This window comes from Aphelocoma coerulescens, chromosome 5 (assembly GCF_041296385.1).
Source record: "Aphelocoma coerulescens isolate FSJ_1873_10779 chromosome 5, UR_Acoe_1.0, whole genome shotgun sequence".
Taxonomy (NCBI): domain Eukaryota; kingdom Metazoa; phylum Chordata; class Aves; order Passeriformes; family Corvidae; genus Aphelocoma; species Aphelocoma coerulescens.
The window spans coordinates 5,778,172-5,796,888 of NC_091019.1; the positions used below are offsets into that span (position 1 = coordinate 5,778,172).

The following is an 18,717-nucleotide window of genomic DNA, read 5'->3' on the forward strand; positions in this document are numbered from 1 at the left end:
TAAGCCTGCGAGGCTCCAGCAATGCAAGGGTCTGCACTAACGAGAGGGTGATACCACGCTTACATTATTTTTTTTTTTTTAACACACACCTAATCAAGACACGTTTGGTACCAGCAATATATTGCATTAATAGTGCTGTGCGAGCAACACGGCCATGCGGTATCCCTCGGGCAGCATCCCCCGGACCCGTGTGGCCGTGGTCTTGGGCATCCCAAGGCACAGGGACGGGATGTAGGACAGTGGGCTGGGCTGAGCTGGGCAGGGCAGGGCAGAGGAGGGACATGACATGCTCTGTCCAAAAGCCTGCTCGCTGCACCCTGCCGGCGACATCGCGGCCTCGAGGGATTTCTTCGGGCAGGTGATGCGGCAAAGCCGAAGGGGCAGGTGGCCGAGGGGTGGTGGCCGCTGCCTCCACCCGCACCCGCTCCCGCCTAGAAAGTGGCCCTTCCCTGCCTCCGGCGGCCGCAGCCCCCGCCTTCCATTGGCGTGGCGGCCCCACGTGGGAGCCCCCGCGTTGGGCGGCGCGGGCGGCGCTGCGGGGAGGGCGGGAAGGAGGGAGGGGGCTCGGCCAAGGGCGGGCGCTCGTTGTCCTGGCGACGCCAGAGTGAGTTGTGGCGGCGGCGCGGAGCGGCGGCGCTGGAGCCGGAGCCGGGCGTGCAGGGCGGCCCCTCGCCCTGCCCCGGGCGCATGGGCCGCCGGCCCGCGGGAGCAGCAGCGCCCAGAGCCGCCCGCCCCGCCGCGGCAGCCCCGGCAGGTACCGGCGGGACGCGGCGGGCGTGGGGAGCCCGGCCCGGCGCGCAGGAGGGATGCGAAAGTTTGTCCCGGCGCGCCCGCTCCGGCGGCGGGAGGGACGCGGCCCCGGGCGGGCGGAGACCCGCGCCCCGCCGGCGGCCGGGGGCCGGCAGCGAGCCCTGGCCCGCCGGGGAGCGGCTGCCGGGGCGGGAGGGGGTCCCGGGGGGCTCTGCCCCATCCGCGGCGCGGCTCGGCGGGGCCGGCACCGCCCGCCTCGCTGCGCTGCGCGGGAGCGGCTCCTCCGCGCTCCCTGCGGCGGCGGGGCCGCAACTTGTGCGGGGCTCGGCGGTGAGGGCAGCGCGGGCTCGGGGCCGGGGTCGCCCCTCGGCGCGGGCTGGCGGGCTGGGCGCGGGCGGGGCTGGCCACCGGGCGGGTCCTGCTGCTGCCCTCTGTGATGATTTGTATTACTATTATTTTATCTCTCCTTGTGTGCAGGGCAGAGGGGCGCCCGCCCAGCCCGGCAGCCCACGCGGGGTTTTGTCTGGCACCTCGCAGAACCGCGGAACTCACGGGCTGCCGGGCTTCTGTTCCCCGTGTGAAAAAATGAACTCGTGGATTTGGTTGTTTGCCTGCTTGTTCCGAAATACGGGCAGTTGCGGGAATGAAAAATTCCTGATGTTGCGAGATTGCTTATATTTTAATGAGAAAACCCCCAAAAGTTGTGTTAATTTGCGTTACTTTTAATGAAAGACTGGCGGCCAGGCGGCGTCCTTGAGGATCTGGGTATGCAGCGAGGTGTTTCTGAGCGACATTCTGTGCAGGTGGGGACCTTTCTGGGACTGTGTCTTGAAGATGGACCCTGGTAGAACATATGCAGGTGGAGCTCTTATGGTTTAAATTTAAGAATATTAATTCACCTGTGGTTCATTGAGAGTGTTAATGTGTTTAAACCATGGTCAGGTGTAGGCTCTGAGCTCTTAGAGCTGTTCATTCATGGAGGATTTTCAGTCATAGCCCAGCTGGGTCTAGAGCCTGACTGGGGGCTTTGGATGTTGCTGTGGTGGGAAAATGGGGTAACACTGATTTTGGGTCACCTGGGTTTTTTGTTGGTTTCAGTGTCTCTGGCTGTGTGGTGATTTCCCCAGCAAAGCCTACCTTGTTTTTCTTATTGAAGTTTTTGTTCTGTATTTAATGCCAGTTAATTGTTGTTAGATTAAATTTGTTAATAAATCCATCTCCACAGTCAGATATGCACAGAGATAAAAAGTGAGACATCTTTTTGCTGGAGATAGTAAGAATAAAATTCAGTCTAGATATTCAAAAATGGTTTGTGGCTGCCTCAAAATGGTTCTTTAAGCTTCAGGATTCTTTTTTTTCCCTCTCATTAATATTTTTTTTTAGTATATGAGGCTTAATGTAGCTAACTTGGACAGTGACACTGAATACCTGTAACACATGGTCTTAGGTTGCAGGCATATATTAAGTACTACATACAAATAGATCCTCACGTGCTTCCCCAGAGAGTCTGTTTCCATGATGGTTAAAGCTGGAGCATTGAATGCACAGGAACTTCCAGAGACTGCACTTTTTCTTCGTCTTCTTTTTTTTTTTTTTTCTTGTTCAGGGGACCTTTCATGTTGTCCTTAGTTGCACTGGTTATGTCATGCTATTCCAGCATGGCATTACACGATGTGACTGATGCAGTCTCATGTGTCACATCACAGTGAAATCACTGGAGGGAAAAAGTTTTCCTCGGTGGGACTTAAGGATATTTATAAAATTTGGGGGTTTTTTTTGCTTGTGATATTTGTTGCTAAGGTCAGAGGCCTTATATTGCCTTCAAGGTACCTGTCTCATTTCCTTGGCTATTGGAAGGTTTGAGGATCAGGAGGAGATTCCGGTTCAAAATAAAATTGGAAACCTCCTGTTTCTCTGTAAAATGGGTTAGATGTGTTTTTAGATTACTTTCAAATGGCAAAGCATAGCAGCACCACTGCAATCAGCTGTATTCTTTCCTGTGCTCTTTAGAAGAAACAGAACTGGTTTAATGACCTACTGCTTCATGGTGAGGAGCAGTGAGAGAGCGTTTGAAGTGATGGGCAAAAGCAGTATTCCTACCTGTTGTCAAGATTTTTGCCTTGGCACAACAAGGGACCTCAGCATGCAGAACAAGCATTTCCACTGTGTTATGAGGAATGTATTTTTTATGCTGTTTATCCTTCAGTGGTAGGAGAGTGTCTGATGATCTTTTTTTATTAATTCCTTTGTTACATAGGACACAGGTTTGGATTTTTTTGTGCTTACCAGGCTTGTAACAACATGCAGCTAAATATGTGCTATTATACCATGCTCAGCTAAAGTGGCTAAAATTGATTTAATAGTTAGCCTCTTCAGTATACAATTCAATGTAGTAAATCTGTTTTTCCTGGTGCCTGCATACTGAAGTCTGCTGATATTGATCCTACCTTACAAATTAACTCAGGAGACTCTTTGTCTCTTGTAGTAAACTTGTGCTTCTCAGTACAAAAAGAACAGCATTTTAAGCTGGTTGACCTGCTGAGCTGTGATTTTGCTTTCTTACCAAGTAATAATAGAACCTGTTTGTTCACGTATTATCATGCTCAGGATTTTGGGAGGTGGCACAAAGTAACTTTACAGGCTGTGGAGAAAGATCCCTGGGTAAGAGACCCCAGAAGAATATTGGGTTTGGCTTTACATCTGGGACTCAAACCCTGGAAAGCTGAGTTTCGAGTTGATCCTTGCAGGCTTCAGTCAGTGTTGTTGCAGTTGGTTCAGCTCTGATGTACAATATTGTCATTCTGGGCCAGTTTTATGCGAGAAGCCCCAAAGGCAAGCTAACACTCTAAATAGGCATCAAAGCATTTTGAGAAGCTTGGATGAGGAGTGTAGTATGTTCAAAACGTAATTATTGTATCAGTTCTGACTTGCGGCTCCTGGTGGTGGGCAAAGAACATCAGTAGCTATGTTTTCTTTCAAGCTGATAAAAACTGCTTTTTTTCCCCCCCCTTCTAGGTATTTGTTTGAATACATAGAAGAAGATGACAAGTGTGCATGGATGATTTTACGTAATTAACACCTGCTAGATTTGCAAAAGGCAATTATCACTGCGAAGTGTTTACATTGATTTATGGGAGGAAGGTGGCCCATGAGAGGGATGCTGATAATATCAACACAGTGGATTAAATGCACATTTACACCTTTATTGACATATAAATTATCTGTGCCAGGAATGCACTGAAAAGGCTGCTGATGGAGCAATAATGTGGCACAAACTACTGGGTTTGGATTCAGCTCTGTCATCCTTCTATAAGGCACGTACATGGAAAACTTCATCTGAGCTACTATAGGATATAGAGGCTCACAGAATGGCTGCTTGTTAAGGTAATGAGCAGTGATGGCAAACAGGAATTTAGAAGGATGATAAAAGACATGGATGAGGTTTGAAGGAATTATCTCGCCTTTTTTAAAAATTATTTTTAGATTTTTTTTTTTTTTGTTTATACTATGGATTTTTAGAGAAAGCTTAAGGAGGCTGGAAGAGTCTTTGTAGCAGGGAAATGGAACCTGGCTCTGAATCCAGCCAACATCAGAAAAGAAAGACTGTGACACATGGACTGGAAGATCAAAAAAGGGTAAGTGACAAAAGGTGGGAACACTTTCTGCTTAAATTACTGAAGGAGATGCAAGTGGCAGAAGAGCTCCACATAATGCTTTTATCACTTGCACTTGCTGCTTGCTATGCTCAGCCAGCTGTAGATCTCCTGATTATGTGTTTTAGAAAATGTTTGTCTTTGTCTTCAGGCTTCTTCCAATGTATGGAGCAAAGAGCTGAGGGAAGGGGAAATTGTGATATGAGTGAAAGAAGGGAAAAATCTCTAGAATTCTGGCTGTTTGTTGATGGGGAGACATACAGTGCAAATGAAGAATACTGACTCTTACTGAGTCTGGTCAGATTATTGATTTATTGTAAGTTTACCTTTTTTTCCCTGTTGATATCGTTAGTAGAGTGGTTAGAAAAATGCTTTCTTGGTGTTGGGTGTTTTAATTTGCTGAGAATGTTGTACGTTTGCCAGTGCCCTCATTGTCCTGGTGGTACTGTTTGCATTTTGCTGTAGTTGCCAGATATAAGTTTGGCTTGAATCAAAATGTACAGTGGAACGTGCTTAATGTCAGCTGTTGGCCCTTATTTTGCTCAAGTGCTTTTGTGGAAGCTCTGTGTGTCAAGGTGGTGTTGTGTTATCCCCTCTTAATGGGTTGGTGCACTAAACTGACCTAAGTGAAGTCCTTGTCTCAGACAAAACTGTAGCTTGTGAACAGCTGGGACTCCAAAGTTGTTTTGTTGGCACCAGTCAAGCAAACTAAAACTTTGACATGTTTCTGCTGTATAAATCATTGATGTTGTCCTCCATGCAGAGTTGGTGGAGGGTAGAAAATGCTGTGTTGAGCTCTGTGTGGAGAGCTCCTTTTCCTTGTGGGATTTTTATTTCAGTTGAAAAGTGAGTTGGAAAAAAAATTGACCATCAGCTATTATTTTGCTGTTCAACAGCACTGTCTAATTTCAGGGAGAGGGAGGTTTGTGTCAGAGTTTCATCAGGTCTGCTGAAGAATAAAAGTGGTTTCCCTGTCACCCCATTAGAAATCTGAGCAACCTGGAAAACTTTCAGAAATTGGATAAAATGCAGCTGTTTGCTTGGAGAGAAATAGAAGTTCGGGAACATTTATTTGGGGAACAAAATAAAACTCATGAATGTATTTTAATTGCACCAAGCATGATCTATTAACTGACAAGTTGCCGAGGTCTTCCTTCTGCATTTTTCAAGGAAGCATTTTGGGACTGAAGTAAATCAATAAGGGTTGAAACAAAATCCTTCTATTGACTTAATTTCTGGAGACTGCTAGAACACTTTTTTCCCCCTCCTTCTTAAGTGTACAGCGTTATACTGCATGTGGGGTGTGATGGCAAAAACATTTGCGACCTGTGACACCGAAGTATGCTGTAATTGTTTTGATGCACTGAAATTAATATGCAATTATGTCTGTCTCTCCTTGCTGATAGGTATGGGAGCCTACATCTCCCATCTGCTCCTGGCTCTGGGTGTTCGGTGCACATGTAGCATGGGGCCTCTGAATGTATAATATAACCCCAAGTGAGGCTCAGTGGCAGCTGGGATAACATCAATTGGTCATGCTTTGCTGACATTCATTTTAACTTGAACTCTAGCCGTCATGGAGATTATTAAATTTATAATGATATATGTAAGATCCATTTTAATGACTCCGCATGCTTGGGTGATCTCTCTCACTTCTGTTTGCAAAACAAGTCTTAATAGAGTATTACATTTCATTTCCTATAGAATTTTTCAGGGAAAGGTTACTCATGAGAGTTTTGCTAAGACTTATGCTTACTGGGAAAAATGAGTTTGGAATAATAATAATGTTGATGCAATTCAGTTGTTGTTATTATGGAGTTGAATAGTAATGTAAACTTTAGTGTTCCTAAACTTAAAATTCTTAGATTTCTGATAGGGAAAAGTGGATATGTGATCAAAGGCTGTTAAAATTATTCATCAATAGAGACTTTGTTACTGGAAGTGAGGCTTATGCTGGAAGAAATAAGATCAAGCTCATTTTTAATCAGGTGAGTGCATTCTCCTTTTTATCACCATGTATTATGGACATAAAGTCAACCATTGTTTAGTGTTTCTGAAGCAGTAAGAAATCAGTCTGTGTACATACACCCCATGATGATGGATCTGGCTTGTCTTTCCCAAGTAAAGTACAGAACGCTGTTTGCATTTGTGGTGTAGAAATAAAGCTTAGTTTTCTGTTTTGTTTTTTTTTTCAAGTGTATTTCTGGTTATCAACTTAGTAGATATATTGATTAAAGTAAGACAAGATTTAGTATTTGTGCTTGGTTTTTAGAGGGATGGGGTTTTGCTCTTTATGCGTTGGCTGATCTTCAAGAACTCAAAACTGGGCTGCCTCTGACTTTGCTGAGATCAGCTGAAGCAGGTTCTTTTCACTCATCACAGCTTCCCAGGCTGAATTTAAGAGGACTCATATTAATCTTTGGGATAGCAATACAGCTATCTACATGTCTTAAGTTGGCTCTAGTGGGAATTACATAGCCAAATTCCATGTAACTGGTAATGTACAAGTGAAGAATTTGATCAGGTTTAATAACCGTGTAAGCTGACCATCTGAAGGTAGCAGGATTACCAACATGAATACTGATGTGAATAGTGAGCAGGCTTTATGCCAGGATATGACCTTGGCAACAGAGTCTTCAAATACAAGAGTAATATAGGTGATACTATAGACTTTTTGTCCATGAAGTTTGTGTGTAGAGTATTGTTTTGATATAAAATGGATGGTCACTCATGAGCAGTGAATTCAGATATTTACTTTTTTTTTTCTTGAAGAAGAGACTTGAGGTAAAAAATGCTGCTAAAATAATGTAGTTAGGTACATTTTCATGTCCTGTGTCATGAAAAATTTAGTACTGCCCTGTGTTCTGATTAAATGCATTTTCTGCTGATGAGTGAGAAGAAATATTTCTTCAGTTGGTTTCCATCCTTCATTCCCTCTTCTTCTTGACTTTCCATTCAGGTCCATAGCTCTAAGTTAGTGGGACATCCTAAAGAAATGTGTATGCAGTAGTGACAGAAGTGTCTTCTGCTCTGCCTGGCTGAACCCTCTTTGACCGAATGATGAGTAAAATGTAACTGTGAAATGCATTCAGACTTTGGAAGGATCTCTGTAAATGTGTATTTTATGCTTAGATGTGCTCTATTGTCTAACTAAACAGTTGTCTCCGCTTAACTTGAGATTTTAATTTTTTATTAGAGTTTTTTTTTGCACTTGCCTGGTGTCCTGGGCTGGTAGGTTTTAGGAAGGACTGTGTTGTCAGCAGCACAGAAAGTAGCATGGTAATAGTACACCTCACAGGCTTGTGATGTTGTGGTGGTTGATTGTTTTTGTGCATGGGTTTGTGGACGTTTTTGGTTTTGACTGCAGAAAAGTTTTCGTCCTGGACTTAGAAATATCAGTTCAAGCTACCTGCTCATGCTGCCACAGAGGCAGAGTGTGTTTGGCACTGGACCTTTTAAAGCCAAACTGATGGTGGTCTTCCAGTATTTTTTTTCTCCTTTTGCTACTTTAGAGTAAACATCCTCAGCTCTTTTTTTTTTCTTTTATTATTTTTATTTTGAATGAAGAATGTGTGAGCTGCAGTTTTACAGTGTTACAAGCAGACTAACACTGTTTTCATGGGGCGTCTTTCTCTCTTGTTTTTGTTGGAGCAGTCGTTGTGATACCCGTGACTGAAGCCATATGCTTTAGCTTTCTCCTGGGTTTGTGTTTTTCCTGGCTTGTTATTGATACAGTTCCCATTTGCTTGAGGATGCTCTGCTGATACCTTTATATCAAAGTCAGTTTAAAGAGCATAAGTAGTCTCACATGTATTGACCTGCTTATACTGAGGACTTGTGTTGTTTAAAGCAGGGTAATGGTGGCTGAGTACCGTGTTTAATAGCAGAATTTTGTGCTGAGACATTAATGCAGTTGGGTACTGTGCTGCTGAGCCAGTGTGGAAGCACTCAAGTATAACCACTTATAAATTGCAGCAAGACTTAGCTTATGAAATTACAGCAAGCTGTGTTGTGGTGTTTTGATAATTTAACTAACTGGGTTTTTATGGAAATACACATGCAATAAAAATTCCCTGAGTAGGAGAACTGAAAAGATGTCAGCTTCTCCTTTGTTTTGCAGATATGTAAAACCCTCTGTAAACATAACAATCTCTGTAAAATTTTAGTTCCTGACTGGATTTTATGTTTTTATTGCAGTAATTAGGGTTGTAAATAAATTTACTTTAAACATTATAATCACAGAATCAGATTTGGGAGATTTTAATTACATGGATGTACCTTGGTGATCTGTCCAGGGCTTGGCTTCTGTGTAAAGTCATAAATTTCCTGCTCTTTAGATGCTTCTGAAACTCTTTTTGTGGGTGTGTTGTCTGTGACTATTTTAAACCACTCTTCACTGAGAAATTGGCTCAAAGAAGCAGGTAGTTGTGTTTGTTTTTGTGATGCAGATTTTCACCTTAATGGTTGCTACAAGGTATTTTGTTCTTCTATTTTCTCTAAAAGTTCTTTCTGCAATGGTTTTAATGAGAGAGTTAAAGGAGTGTGATTTAATACTACCAGCCCTCTCCCAGACAGACCCCGGTCTTAAAGAAATTTCCCATATTTTCAAAAATGTTTATATAGTGTAAACAGAGGGTCTCGCTTACTCAGCTGATGTCTCTTGTAATTTTTGTCTAGTTAAAGGAATTTTGCAAACTTCTTAAGATTCAGGGGTGATTCTTTTCCAGCTTGTGTAAGTTTGCGTTAGGATGCGATGCAAAGGATCTGTGGTGATGTCAGCCAATCAAAGGTTCGACTGCAAGCGGTGAACCTTGTGTGCCTGAGGACTCTGTGGCATAGTCTCAACTAGAACTGGCTCGTGTAATTCTGTCAGTCTTTCATCTCTTTGCCTTGTCCTTTCCCCATCTCTGTGTTACTCTACAATGAAAAAAGCTTGTGTGTGATTCCTTGAGGTCTTAGGCTTGCCCAAATTATTCTTGAGGGTTTTTTCCAAAATCCTGGCATGCATGCCTCTGAAAATGCTTGCATGGTAGACAGTTTACACAGCAGGTAAGTGCAGATGCTGTTGTAAATGGAACTGAACAAAATCAGGCAGAAATTATTTCTGTTTGCTGAAATTGTCTTGAATAATATGGAAGAGTTGATTATTTCCAGTCGTAAAGGAGTGAGGATCAGTGCTGATGAGGACCTTATATGGCACCCCTGACTCTGCTCATGTCTGGAAGGACTTCCCTGCTTGCATTTGTGTGTATCTACACAGCACGTGGTTTTGAACTGGCTTTTCCTCCCCCTCTTCTCTGATGGTAGATTAAGACTACACTGGTGTGATCTGCTCATTCAAATCCTACAACAGTGTCTGGTGTGCTGTACTGCCAGTGGCACTGATCAATAGCTGATCTTTCAGAGCTGGACAGAAACCCAGCAATATGATGCATCAGCTGCTTGCCTTTTGTGTAGGGAAGAAATCCAGCCCTTCTTCCAGCTGCTGCTGCTGACAACAGGCTTTAAAACCCTAAGACATTACATATGATTATTGTTCTTATCTTGGATGACTATGACTATTAATGGTCATAAGTTAGCTGGGATATTTCAAAATTTAGCCAGGCATCTTGATTCTGTGGAAAATCTCCAATCTGGGGTGGATTATATATTCTGTCTCCTTCAGTTGGCTTTGGGGTCCCTCGTCTGGGGCCCTTTTGAGTGTGGGTTAAAGAGTGAAAGCTGGACATGATGCCGTAGCTGTGGCTCAGTGCATTAGTGAGCCTCTTGTTCCAGTTTTCCACATCCTGTGGTATAAATGAGGAGATATCTATCTATCTATCTATATATATATATATATATGATAGCTAAGATCCTAATGGCTTCATCAATCTAATTTCAAAGGTAATGAAACCAAAAGGCTCAAGCAGTAAATACAGGTAAGTGCTATGTAGTGTAGGGTGTGTTCTTTGGAGTGTAAGAACACTTTTTCAAAATAAAGTTAACCTCTGATATTTAAGAGGGTTGTAGGATGCTAAGTAGAACTCTGTGTCTAGTAAAAAAAAAATATTCTGTTACTAGTTAGATTGTAAAAAAATTTACCCCTAATGCCACAGTGTTTTTGGGAATGCTTGTGCAGCTGTGAAATGCATTTCATCTCTCATTCCCTTCTTTTACAGTGGTTTAGCAGAAGTTGCTGTATTTCCCTCATTTTTTCTGTGATTAAGACGTAGCAAACCCATGTTTTCTGTGCCATAGGATGCATTTCCCCTGATGCACTGCTTCCCCACTCCCACAGCCCTTACACATGGGAAAAGTCCAATGGAAATTACTGAGTGTCAGGTGAGTCAGTGTTGCAAGAGTTAGTTCTATGTCCTGTGCATTTAATAGGACAGGTGTCTCTCAGTGTGTTACATAAACGGTACAAGAAGGTAAACACTAGAGGTTGTGTGTTTACTCATTTTTATAAAGCAAGTGTGACTTTCAGATAATGCACATTCTAACTCATTAGCGTGTAGTTTCCTGCACACCTCCTTAGAAAAATGTTCATTATTATGCAAATGGCTACCCTCTGGCTTTGAAGTAATTGTCACTTAGAATAATGTGTGGGCCATGGTATAAAATACTTCAAAACCTAAATAGCTGGGAAATTCAAATTGGACAGTCAGACATTGCCTCTCGCTGTGTCTGTGCCTGGAAGCAAATTTGATATCCCTGAGGTCAGTTATCTATTGTGATATTCCTGGTGAAGGGAGTGGTAGGAAAGAGAATGAGGAAAAGGAGGAAGGAGTGTACAGGAAATAGTCTCTGTGGTAATTCAGACTTCTTTACTAATTTTAGGGTGTATTACAAAGCTTGGAGTCTTCCAAACTCAAGGGCTTCCCAGAAAGGGAGGCATTAGGGAGAGACAGGCATGCGTTTGTCAGTATTTATTTTTAGGCATTCAGTGTTAGGGGTTTTTCTGGTTGATTATAGTCTAGTTTGACAGATGTGGTATAGATTTATTTATGCTTGCACACTGCAGCAATTCATAACTTTAGGAAATAAATATTAGTGGCATCTTCCAGTAGCAGCAAAGCTCTAGTATATTCTTTAATGAAGAAATTAGGTTTCTCTGTTAAGATCCAGTACAACAGATGACTTTAAGCATATTTCCTGTTGCAGTGCAGATGAAGGAATTCTTGGTGAGTGTGACAAATGTGTATTTCTTAGGTACTCCTCCTTGAAAAGCATCATATGTCTGTGTATGCATTCATGTTCATGTGTTATTTTCAAAGGGTTGCGAAGAGGAATACTTAAAATGTAACAGAACCTGGCAGTAAAATAGGTGTGTTACAGATGAAAACGGATATTTTCTTCTAAAAGTGTTCAAGGTCATATTGGTCTAACTCTAAAGTAACTTGTAGGAGACTGCTGGACTAAGTGAATTTATTTCCCCAGGTGAATTCCCTTTGTAATGCAGTACCTTGCTATTGTCTTCTAGATCAAGTCGTAATTTCCCTTTGCAGAGGAAGACTGGAAGGGCCAATACATCTGAGTTTCTTCCCTTTTCTTGCACAAACCCTTTTGCCAGTCAGTTCACTCTCTGTTTCTGCTCTTTATCTAGCAATGCGATGTAACCAGAGGAAGGATGTGACAGTGGCCCATGGTCTCTGTGTACAGTGTTATGGGGAGACAGAGACAGTGTAGAGACCTCAGCCTCTCTCCAACTTCTCAGGAGTCTGCTGCAGCGTCTGATGGGAACCAGACCCATTTTTGGGAGACTGAGAGACTCCTGCAACATTCCCATGGAAGTGAAAGTCAGTGATAGGATGGAGATCAGTTTTTGTGTAGAGGGAAAAAATATCTTGCCCTTTTTGTGGTAGAATTATAAAAACCCCTTCTTTACAGAAGACTGTCATTCATCCTTTAGAAAGAAATGATCTGGCTTACAAATTAGCTTGTCCTTGCAGCATTAGGGAAAAAATAGCATGGTATTGAAGACTCTGATTCCCTTTCTTGCTAACAGATTATGATGCGTGGATGTCTCTTGAGGCTACCGCACGTTGATGGTAATAAATATGTACTCAGGCTTGCGTAGCTATTTTTCAAGTATTCTGCACTAAAAAAGGAATTGTATTGAAGGGAGCTGAGGGGCAAGAGAGTAGCTTCTGAGATCTGGTAACAGTTGAGAAATCGATAGAGACAAGGTGGGTTTGTTATGAAAAACCTCACTTATAGGTGGAAGATGAGAACTCTACGTGCTGCAAGCATTTAGTTTGCAGTTTATTTTCTAAAGTCTTTCAGTTCTTCGTTGTGATGACAGCAGTGACTATCAGATCCTCAGTAACTTGGAGGATTTGTTTTGGATAAACAACATACATCTGATATGACTACTCCAAAAATGTAACAAGGCAGATGGAATTGCCTGTGTTATTTCACTGTCTCTCTCTGAAGTTTCCTAATTCAGATGCCTTGTTTTCTTCATTGATGTTTGCTGTATCATGTCAAACAAGGTAATGAATTTTTAAAATGTCGTCAATTTAGTCCTGTGATATTCAAAATTTTTAAGTAAATCCTATAAACACAGTAGGAATGATAGTGGTTAGAAACTGGAGAGATCGCAGAATTGCAAGGCTTAGGGTAAGGAAAGTTGGATTGTAGTTAAATTTTTTTGTGATAGGAGCATGAACTGGACCTCAGTCGTTCTATTATTGTTCCATTGGTTCATAACATGAATGTTAAAGCAGGCAAACAGAAACTAGATGGTGCTAAATCAGTTATTGAAGGTGTGCCCTTCCCATATCAGCCTTGATCAAAATCAACATGAGATATGAGAAGTGAATGAAAGGTGCGTCAGCTATCTCTTAATTGCATAATGTTTGTGCTTTTTTGTTATTTAGGCTGATAGCTCACATCCCTTGAATGAGAAAACCACCAAGAAACACCAGAAGAGATCTTTATTTCAAACATGTATTTTTTACAGGTTTTAAATGCTTCACTCCATTGATGTGAAACTCATATTAATCTTATGTGCTGGTTTGTTGCTGTTGTTGTCTCTTTAATTTGCTTTCCAAACTGGCATTATTTTGATTAATATGCTGATTTCTGGAGCTCAGGCTTGGCAATAGGAATAGCCTGTCTTCAAACTCCTTTTCCTTTAAGATACTTGGCTAAATAAAAGGAAGATTAGTTATAGTGTGTGTGTGTTAGGACTGGAATAAAATATTCATAAATATTTATCAGGTGGGGAAAATAAATACATGGGTGCATCCTTTTAAAACTCAGATGACATGGCATAATAGACTAGCTGGCAGAGGATGAAAGGTTAGTGTGGGGGAGATTTTTCACCTTGTGTAAGCTATGTAGTAACCTGGAGTGCAGTACAGCACATTGAAATGCCAAAATAGATGGAAGCATGTACAGGCAAGGGCCTTTCTAGATAGATAGGCAGATGATTGCTTTCCTAAGAGCCTGGAACTTTGAATTCATGGGTGGTCTGATATCATGCACTGTATTTACAGTGGCTGAGTGTGAAGTCAATGTGTTTAGTGCTTTGACGGAATCCCAGTGAGACAGAAGAGATGTACTGCGTTAGCAGAAAATCCAGATTTTGTAACATACATTGTAATCAATAATGGCATAAACACAATGTTTTGTTTTCAGTCTTCTGTGTTCACCTGTCTTTATCTGTAGGTAATATATTTTCAGCTTGTAGCTGTTGGAGTTTTCCATGTGTATAAGCATATCTCTTCATAGAGGAGAATGGTATTCTCCAGTTGTCAGTTGTAAATAATAGCAGGAAAGATGGAGCTCTGTGGTTCAGGGGAGTGTGTGAAGTGCTGAGGTGTGAAAGGAAATCCTCCCTCCCTTGTTCTCCGTGTTATAGCAGGATCTGAGTTGGGAAGTGCTGCAGCTGTGTGGTGGTAATTAGCCCAACCTGGGTATGTTCCAACAGCAAGAAGCATCTCTGGAGCTTTACTAAAAAGTTCAGACAAAAGAGCCCTTCACAATCTGAGTGTGTTACATGGGTTGGACTGATCTGTCTGCCGCTGTCCTGCTGGTGCAGCTTCCCATTTCAAGGGCTGACTTGTTTGGGTGACCCCTTCAGTGCTGCCCTACACAGATGGGAATATCTGAGACACACAGATCCCAGTATTGGATGTCTCTTGGATTAAGCGATTTCTTTTTTTCTTTTAGAAGTGTGTGTGTGTGGGGGGGTGGTGGGTTTTTTTTTTTTTTTTTTTTTTTTTTTTTTTTTTTTTCTCTTTTGGAGGTGAGCATCATTTTCAGATGAATCCAGCTGTCAGCCTGGCCCTGTGTGGCTTTTAGGCAGTGTAGCTCCAAGATCTTTGCCTGAGCTCAGGATTGGGGAGAAGAGTGATGGAGGATGGGAAGCTGGAGGAGAACTGGCTTGTTCTTGCAGTGCTGGTTTTGTTTTTTATTTGGGGTTTTTGTTGCTGTAAGTAAAATGGACATTAGAAATGGATAATCTTGATAAATGATGAGAAATACTTGCTCTAGTTTTGCAGACAAGAACACAGACAACATGAAAGCTAATATGATGCAAGCATTCACCTTATATGAGGAAATTGCTTAAAAATTGCAGTGTCCTTGTTTCTAAACAACTACAAAAAACCGAAACAAAAAAATAATACCCCTTAGAAACCACAACAAAAGCACAATACTCTACAGTCTGTAAATGACTATTCCATAGTAGCTTTTTTTTTTTTTTTTTTTTTTTTACTGTTCCATAACATGCTTTTCATGTGTGCATTGAGGTGCAGACAGTTCCTGTCTGTACAGGGTTTTGGTGTGTTCTGAAAAGAGTGGCTGGGCTGAGAGAAGTGTCCTGCAGAGCCAGAGGTGTGGAAGTGGAGGTGATCCCCCTCTGGTGCTGCCCTGTGCTCTTGGAGAGCAAGGACAGCTGAAGAACTTTGTCTAATCTACATCAGTTGTACATGCCTTTGAAGATGATGAAGCAGCAACTGCTGTCTTCTCCTCACTGTCACTTCCTCTGCCATAAGGGGATGGATCATGACTAGTAACACTTCCTCTGCAGTAAAAACTGGTCACTATCAAGTGCAGAAAGATTTAGGATTAAGATTGTTCCAAGATGTTTTGAATGTCTCAAGAGGTGTGTGTATAAACAAATTGTACATGCTAATTGGTTTATCTTGCTAGGTGTCTTCCAAGTAAACCACTAATTTATTCAATAGATTTCATGATTTTGGATGAGAGCATAGTATAAAGGTCTTTCATGTCCTGCTTCTTTGGGTTACAGTAGTGATTCTGATTGCAACTTCTCCAGTAAGCCCTCTCAGCAGGTGTACTTCAAATATTCAGGACAGAGAAGAGTGGTTTTTCTTATTTTTCTTGTGAATCTTGTCTGGCATGGGGGGAGTCTAAGCTAGGGAACGGTGAGAGGAGGACAGAGTCTGTTCTGTCTCAACCCTGGCAAGTGCTGTGCGCCCCACAGTCAGTGCTGTAGGTGTGCTTAATTTACCCCGTAGTTCCTCCATTGCATCTGTTCCTGGGGTCAGGAAGGCAACCCCCCAGTCCCTGATGGACCTCCACATGTACTGTTAACAGCCTCACACTGCAAGGAGTGCCCCAGAGTGTGTTGTAGCTGCTGCCCCAGCTGGGCATGGGCCTTTTGAAGAGAGGCAATGGAAAGCCTGTTAGTGTGGTCCTTGGAGGATACAACAGGATCTAATTATGTTTCCTTAAAGCTTGCACATGTTTTTAGCCAACTTAAGGGGTGTCCAGTTATCATGACCAAATTCATCTGGGAGTTTGGAATGACTAATTTTCTTCTGAAAGAGAATAGTATGCCAAAATTGTTCTATTGCAAGTCAATTGCTATGATGAACTTCAATGATAATCTTTTGTTGCCAATTAAAATTAGTAGTCTAGAGTGCTTTTTATGTTATGAGTTATTTTCCATTGCTATATCCATTCCTATTAAACTAGAAAGTGGATTTCAATTTAGAATTTTTTTACAGCCTCTAAATAATGAAAGCATTCAGTCTTGATTTGTTTAATGGCTGGATAAAGACTGTTTGTTTTTATTTGTAATGTAGTGTTGTCTCCTTCGCAGATAATGTCAAAGATATCATAAAACAACATGGTGACTGTTTAATAGGTTTGTTTCATCCTTAATGCCTGAGAGGAAGATGTGACTGTGCACTTCAGCAAATGGTTCAAAATTGAGTTTTAGGCTCCAATATCTTAACTTCTTGTGTGTCTACAGTCCAAGCACGTTGTCAGTCAGCATATGTGGCAATGCACTGCATGTTCACAGAGAACATCGTGCAGTTAAACCCTTCTGAAATCAAGGCCTTTGTGAGGGAGATCCAGGCAGCATGTCAGATGTTTGAGTGTTGAACTTCAGAAGCCAAAAACTATTCATAACCACTGATGATAACTTAATATCCATGTGTGTGTTGTTTTTCTTTTTGGCCTCGTGCCCAGATTCTATAACGATGAGTAGTTATCTTTGCAACCTTTCACATTGTTGACAGTGATTAATAACGTGTTGTGCACACTTCCATTGCATCAAATACCAATTTTTTGGGTAATGGGAAAAGAATATCTAATTAGGGAGTTAATACCATTGACTTCACACATTGTATATAATTCAAGTATTATTTTTTGGAAAAGCAAGGGTAGGAGTAGTAGATTGAAGTATGATTTTTATGTAGTTATGGGAGTAGAATATTAGGTTTTAGGTTAATTTCTATCAGTTTCCCTAATACAACTGAAATAGGAGCATACGAACACAGAAGCGTATTTTTAAAGGATTTTACTGTGAGGAAGAAAATCTTTTAAATCACTAGATGCTGCATATACTCTTTTGAATGTTAAATCCTAAAGCAATAAAGATAGCAGATGTTTGTAAAAATGAGATGACTGCAGCTCAGAAATCTTGTTTCTCCTGAGCAGATCTGCTTGAAATTGCCAGTGTGTGCACTGATAAGCACTCAATACTAGGAACTTATCTCTCAGGCAATGTGTAAAAAGTGTAAAACTGATGATTGGAAATTAAGAGATGGGTACTATTGTCATACTTGGATACCTTTCATGTAAGTACACGTCCTTCAATTGCTGTATTTTTTTTAGTTGATGACATTTAACCTGAAGCACTTTTTCCCCCCCTTTTTTGCTAGTATGGAAGTAGTTTGCATATTACTGTATCTACTCAAGAAACACTGAACCATAAATTAGGTCACCTATGCTGATTTTTCCACACCTTTTTTTTTTTCCCTTAGAGTGAAATTTAGCTTTTCTACTGTTTGTTTGTCTGTTAAACATCTTTACCTTTCAGGATTCAAGGAGTTTTTTGTGTTGTTACAGCTGCACTATTTAGCAATGCAGAGCCTGTAGTTGTTTCATGATTTAGATGATATCTATGTGTACATATTAATTTCTGTTCATGTGGCTAAGGACTGACATAGTAAACTGGTATTCTCTCTGGTTTGTGTCATGGTTACTTCATTAACTGTGTTGAATTATGCTATAAATATTTGCAGGAGCCCAGTCTTTGTAGTCATTCTCCGTGGGGAATTTGCATTGAAATTGATGGGGGATCTGAGTGTAGAAAAGCTGCTTGAGTGGGCATCATCTGCTCTTTCAGGCACGCAAGCCTAAGTGGTAGAATATATATATATATTTAACTGCTAATGTACTGTTAGGGCAATCAAGGGGATGATTCCCTTGGTGATGTAAGTGGTTAGGCAGGAGGGGGATATCTGTTCCCTCAGAAACAGGAGATTTTTATCCAGAAAAGCTCTGGATAAAGCAGAGGCCGACAGAGAAGATGCAGAAATACTTCCGTAAGCTGAACTATGAGATGATGATGGGAGGGATGCAAGTTCAGTGAATTCAGAATTGTGACTATGTAAAAGCCTTTCATTTGTTCCTTCCTCTAAAGTATTTTGAGCCTTCTATGAATATTGTACTAAAGGTGATGTATTCTAGAAGTTTGTTTTAGAGTTACTGGGATGCAAGCTCACACAGAGCTACAGGAGCAGAAGAAATTATTTTTGAAAATGAATTTAAACAAAATTCACACCACTGTGGAAACCCTTATACAACGGAAGAATGATATAAATTTACTCCTTGCTCTCTGCAGCCTTGGAATGGGAAGGTTGTTGAGTAGCAAATCTTGTGCTCCAGGAAGGAAAAACACGGTTGGAACAAGTTAGTTTTGCAGATATACAATAACTGCAGAGAAATAATACAGTGCTCTCACAAAAAAGCCTCAAATTGTTACTTCCTTTTGCATTTACTGTTTGGCTCTGGCCTGTATTTCAAAGGTATACACACAAGGAGAATGAAAAGCTGTGTTAAGTTG

At 41.5% G+C, this 18,717-nt stretch overlaps 1 protein-coding gene across 7 annotated transcripts in view; it reads left to right on the forward strand.

Annotated features, from left to right (window-relative positions):
- Window positions 1–649: 649 nt before the first annotated feature.
- The window catches only part of NAV2 (neuron navigator 2), a 371,496-nt gene continuing 353,428 nt past the window's right edge, over window positions 650–18,717 (forward strand). Inside the window, exons 1-5 of one of the 7 annotated variants that reach the window (XM_069016444.1) lie at window positions 650–754; window positions 1,228–1,553; window positions 3,766–3,847; window positions 3,981–4,134; window positions 4,270–4,385. In XM_069016444.1, the coding sequence (XP_068872545.1) occupies window positions 4,311–4,385 (75 nt within the window). In that variant the 5' untranslated portion in view covers window positions 650–754; window positions 1,228–1,553; window positions 3,766–3,847; window positions 3,981–4,134; window positions 4,270–4,310. Of the gene's footprint in view, window positions 755–1,227; window positions 1,554–1,577; window positions 1,806–2,777; window positions 2,798–3,765; window positions 3,848–3,980; window positions 4,135–4,269; window positions 4,386–18,717 lie in introns of those variants that run through there. The other 6 variants (XM_069016446.1, XM_069016442.1, XM_069016443.1 and 3 more) reach the window with 6 other exon arrangements.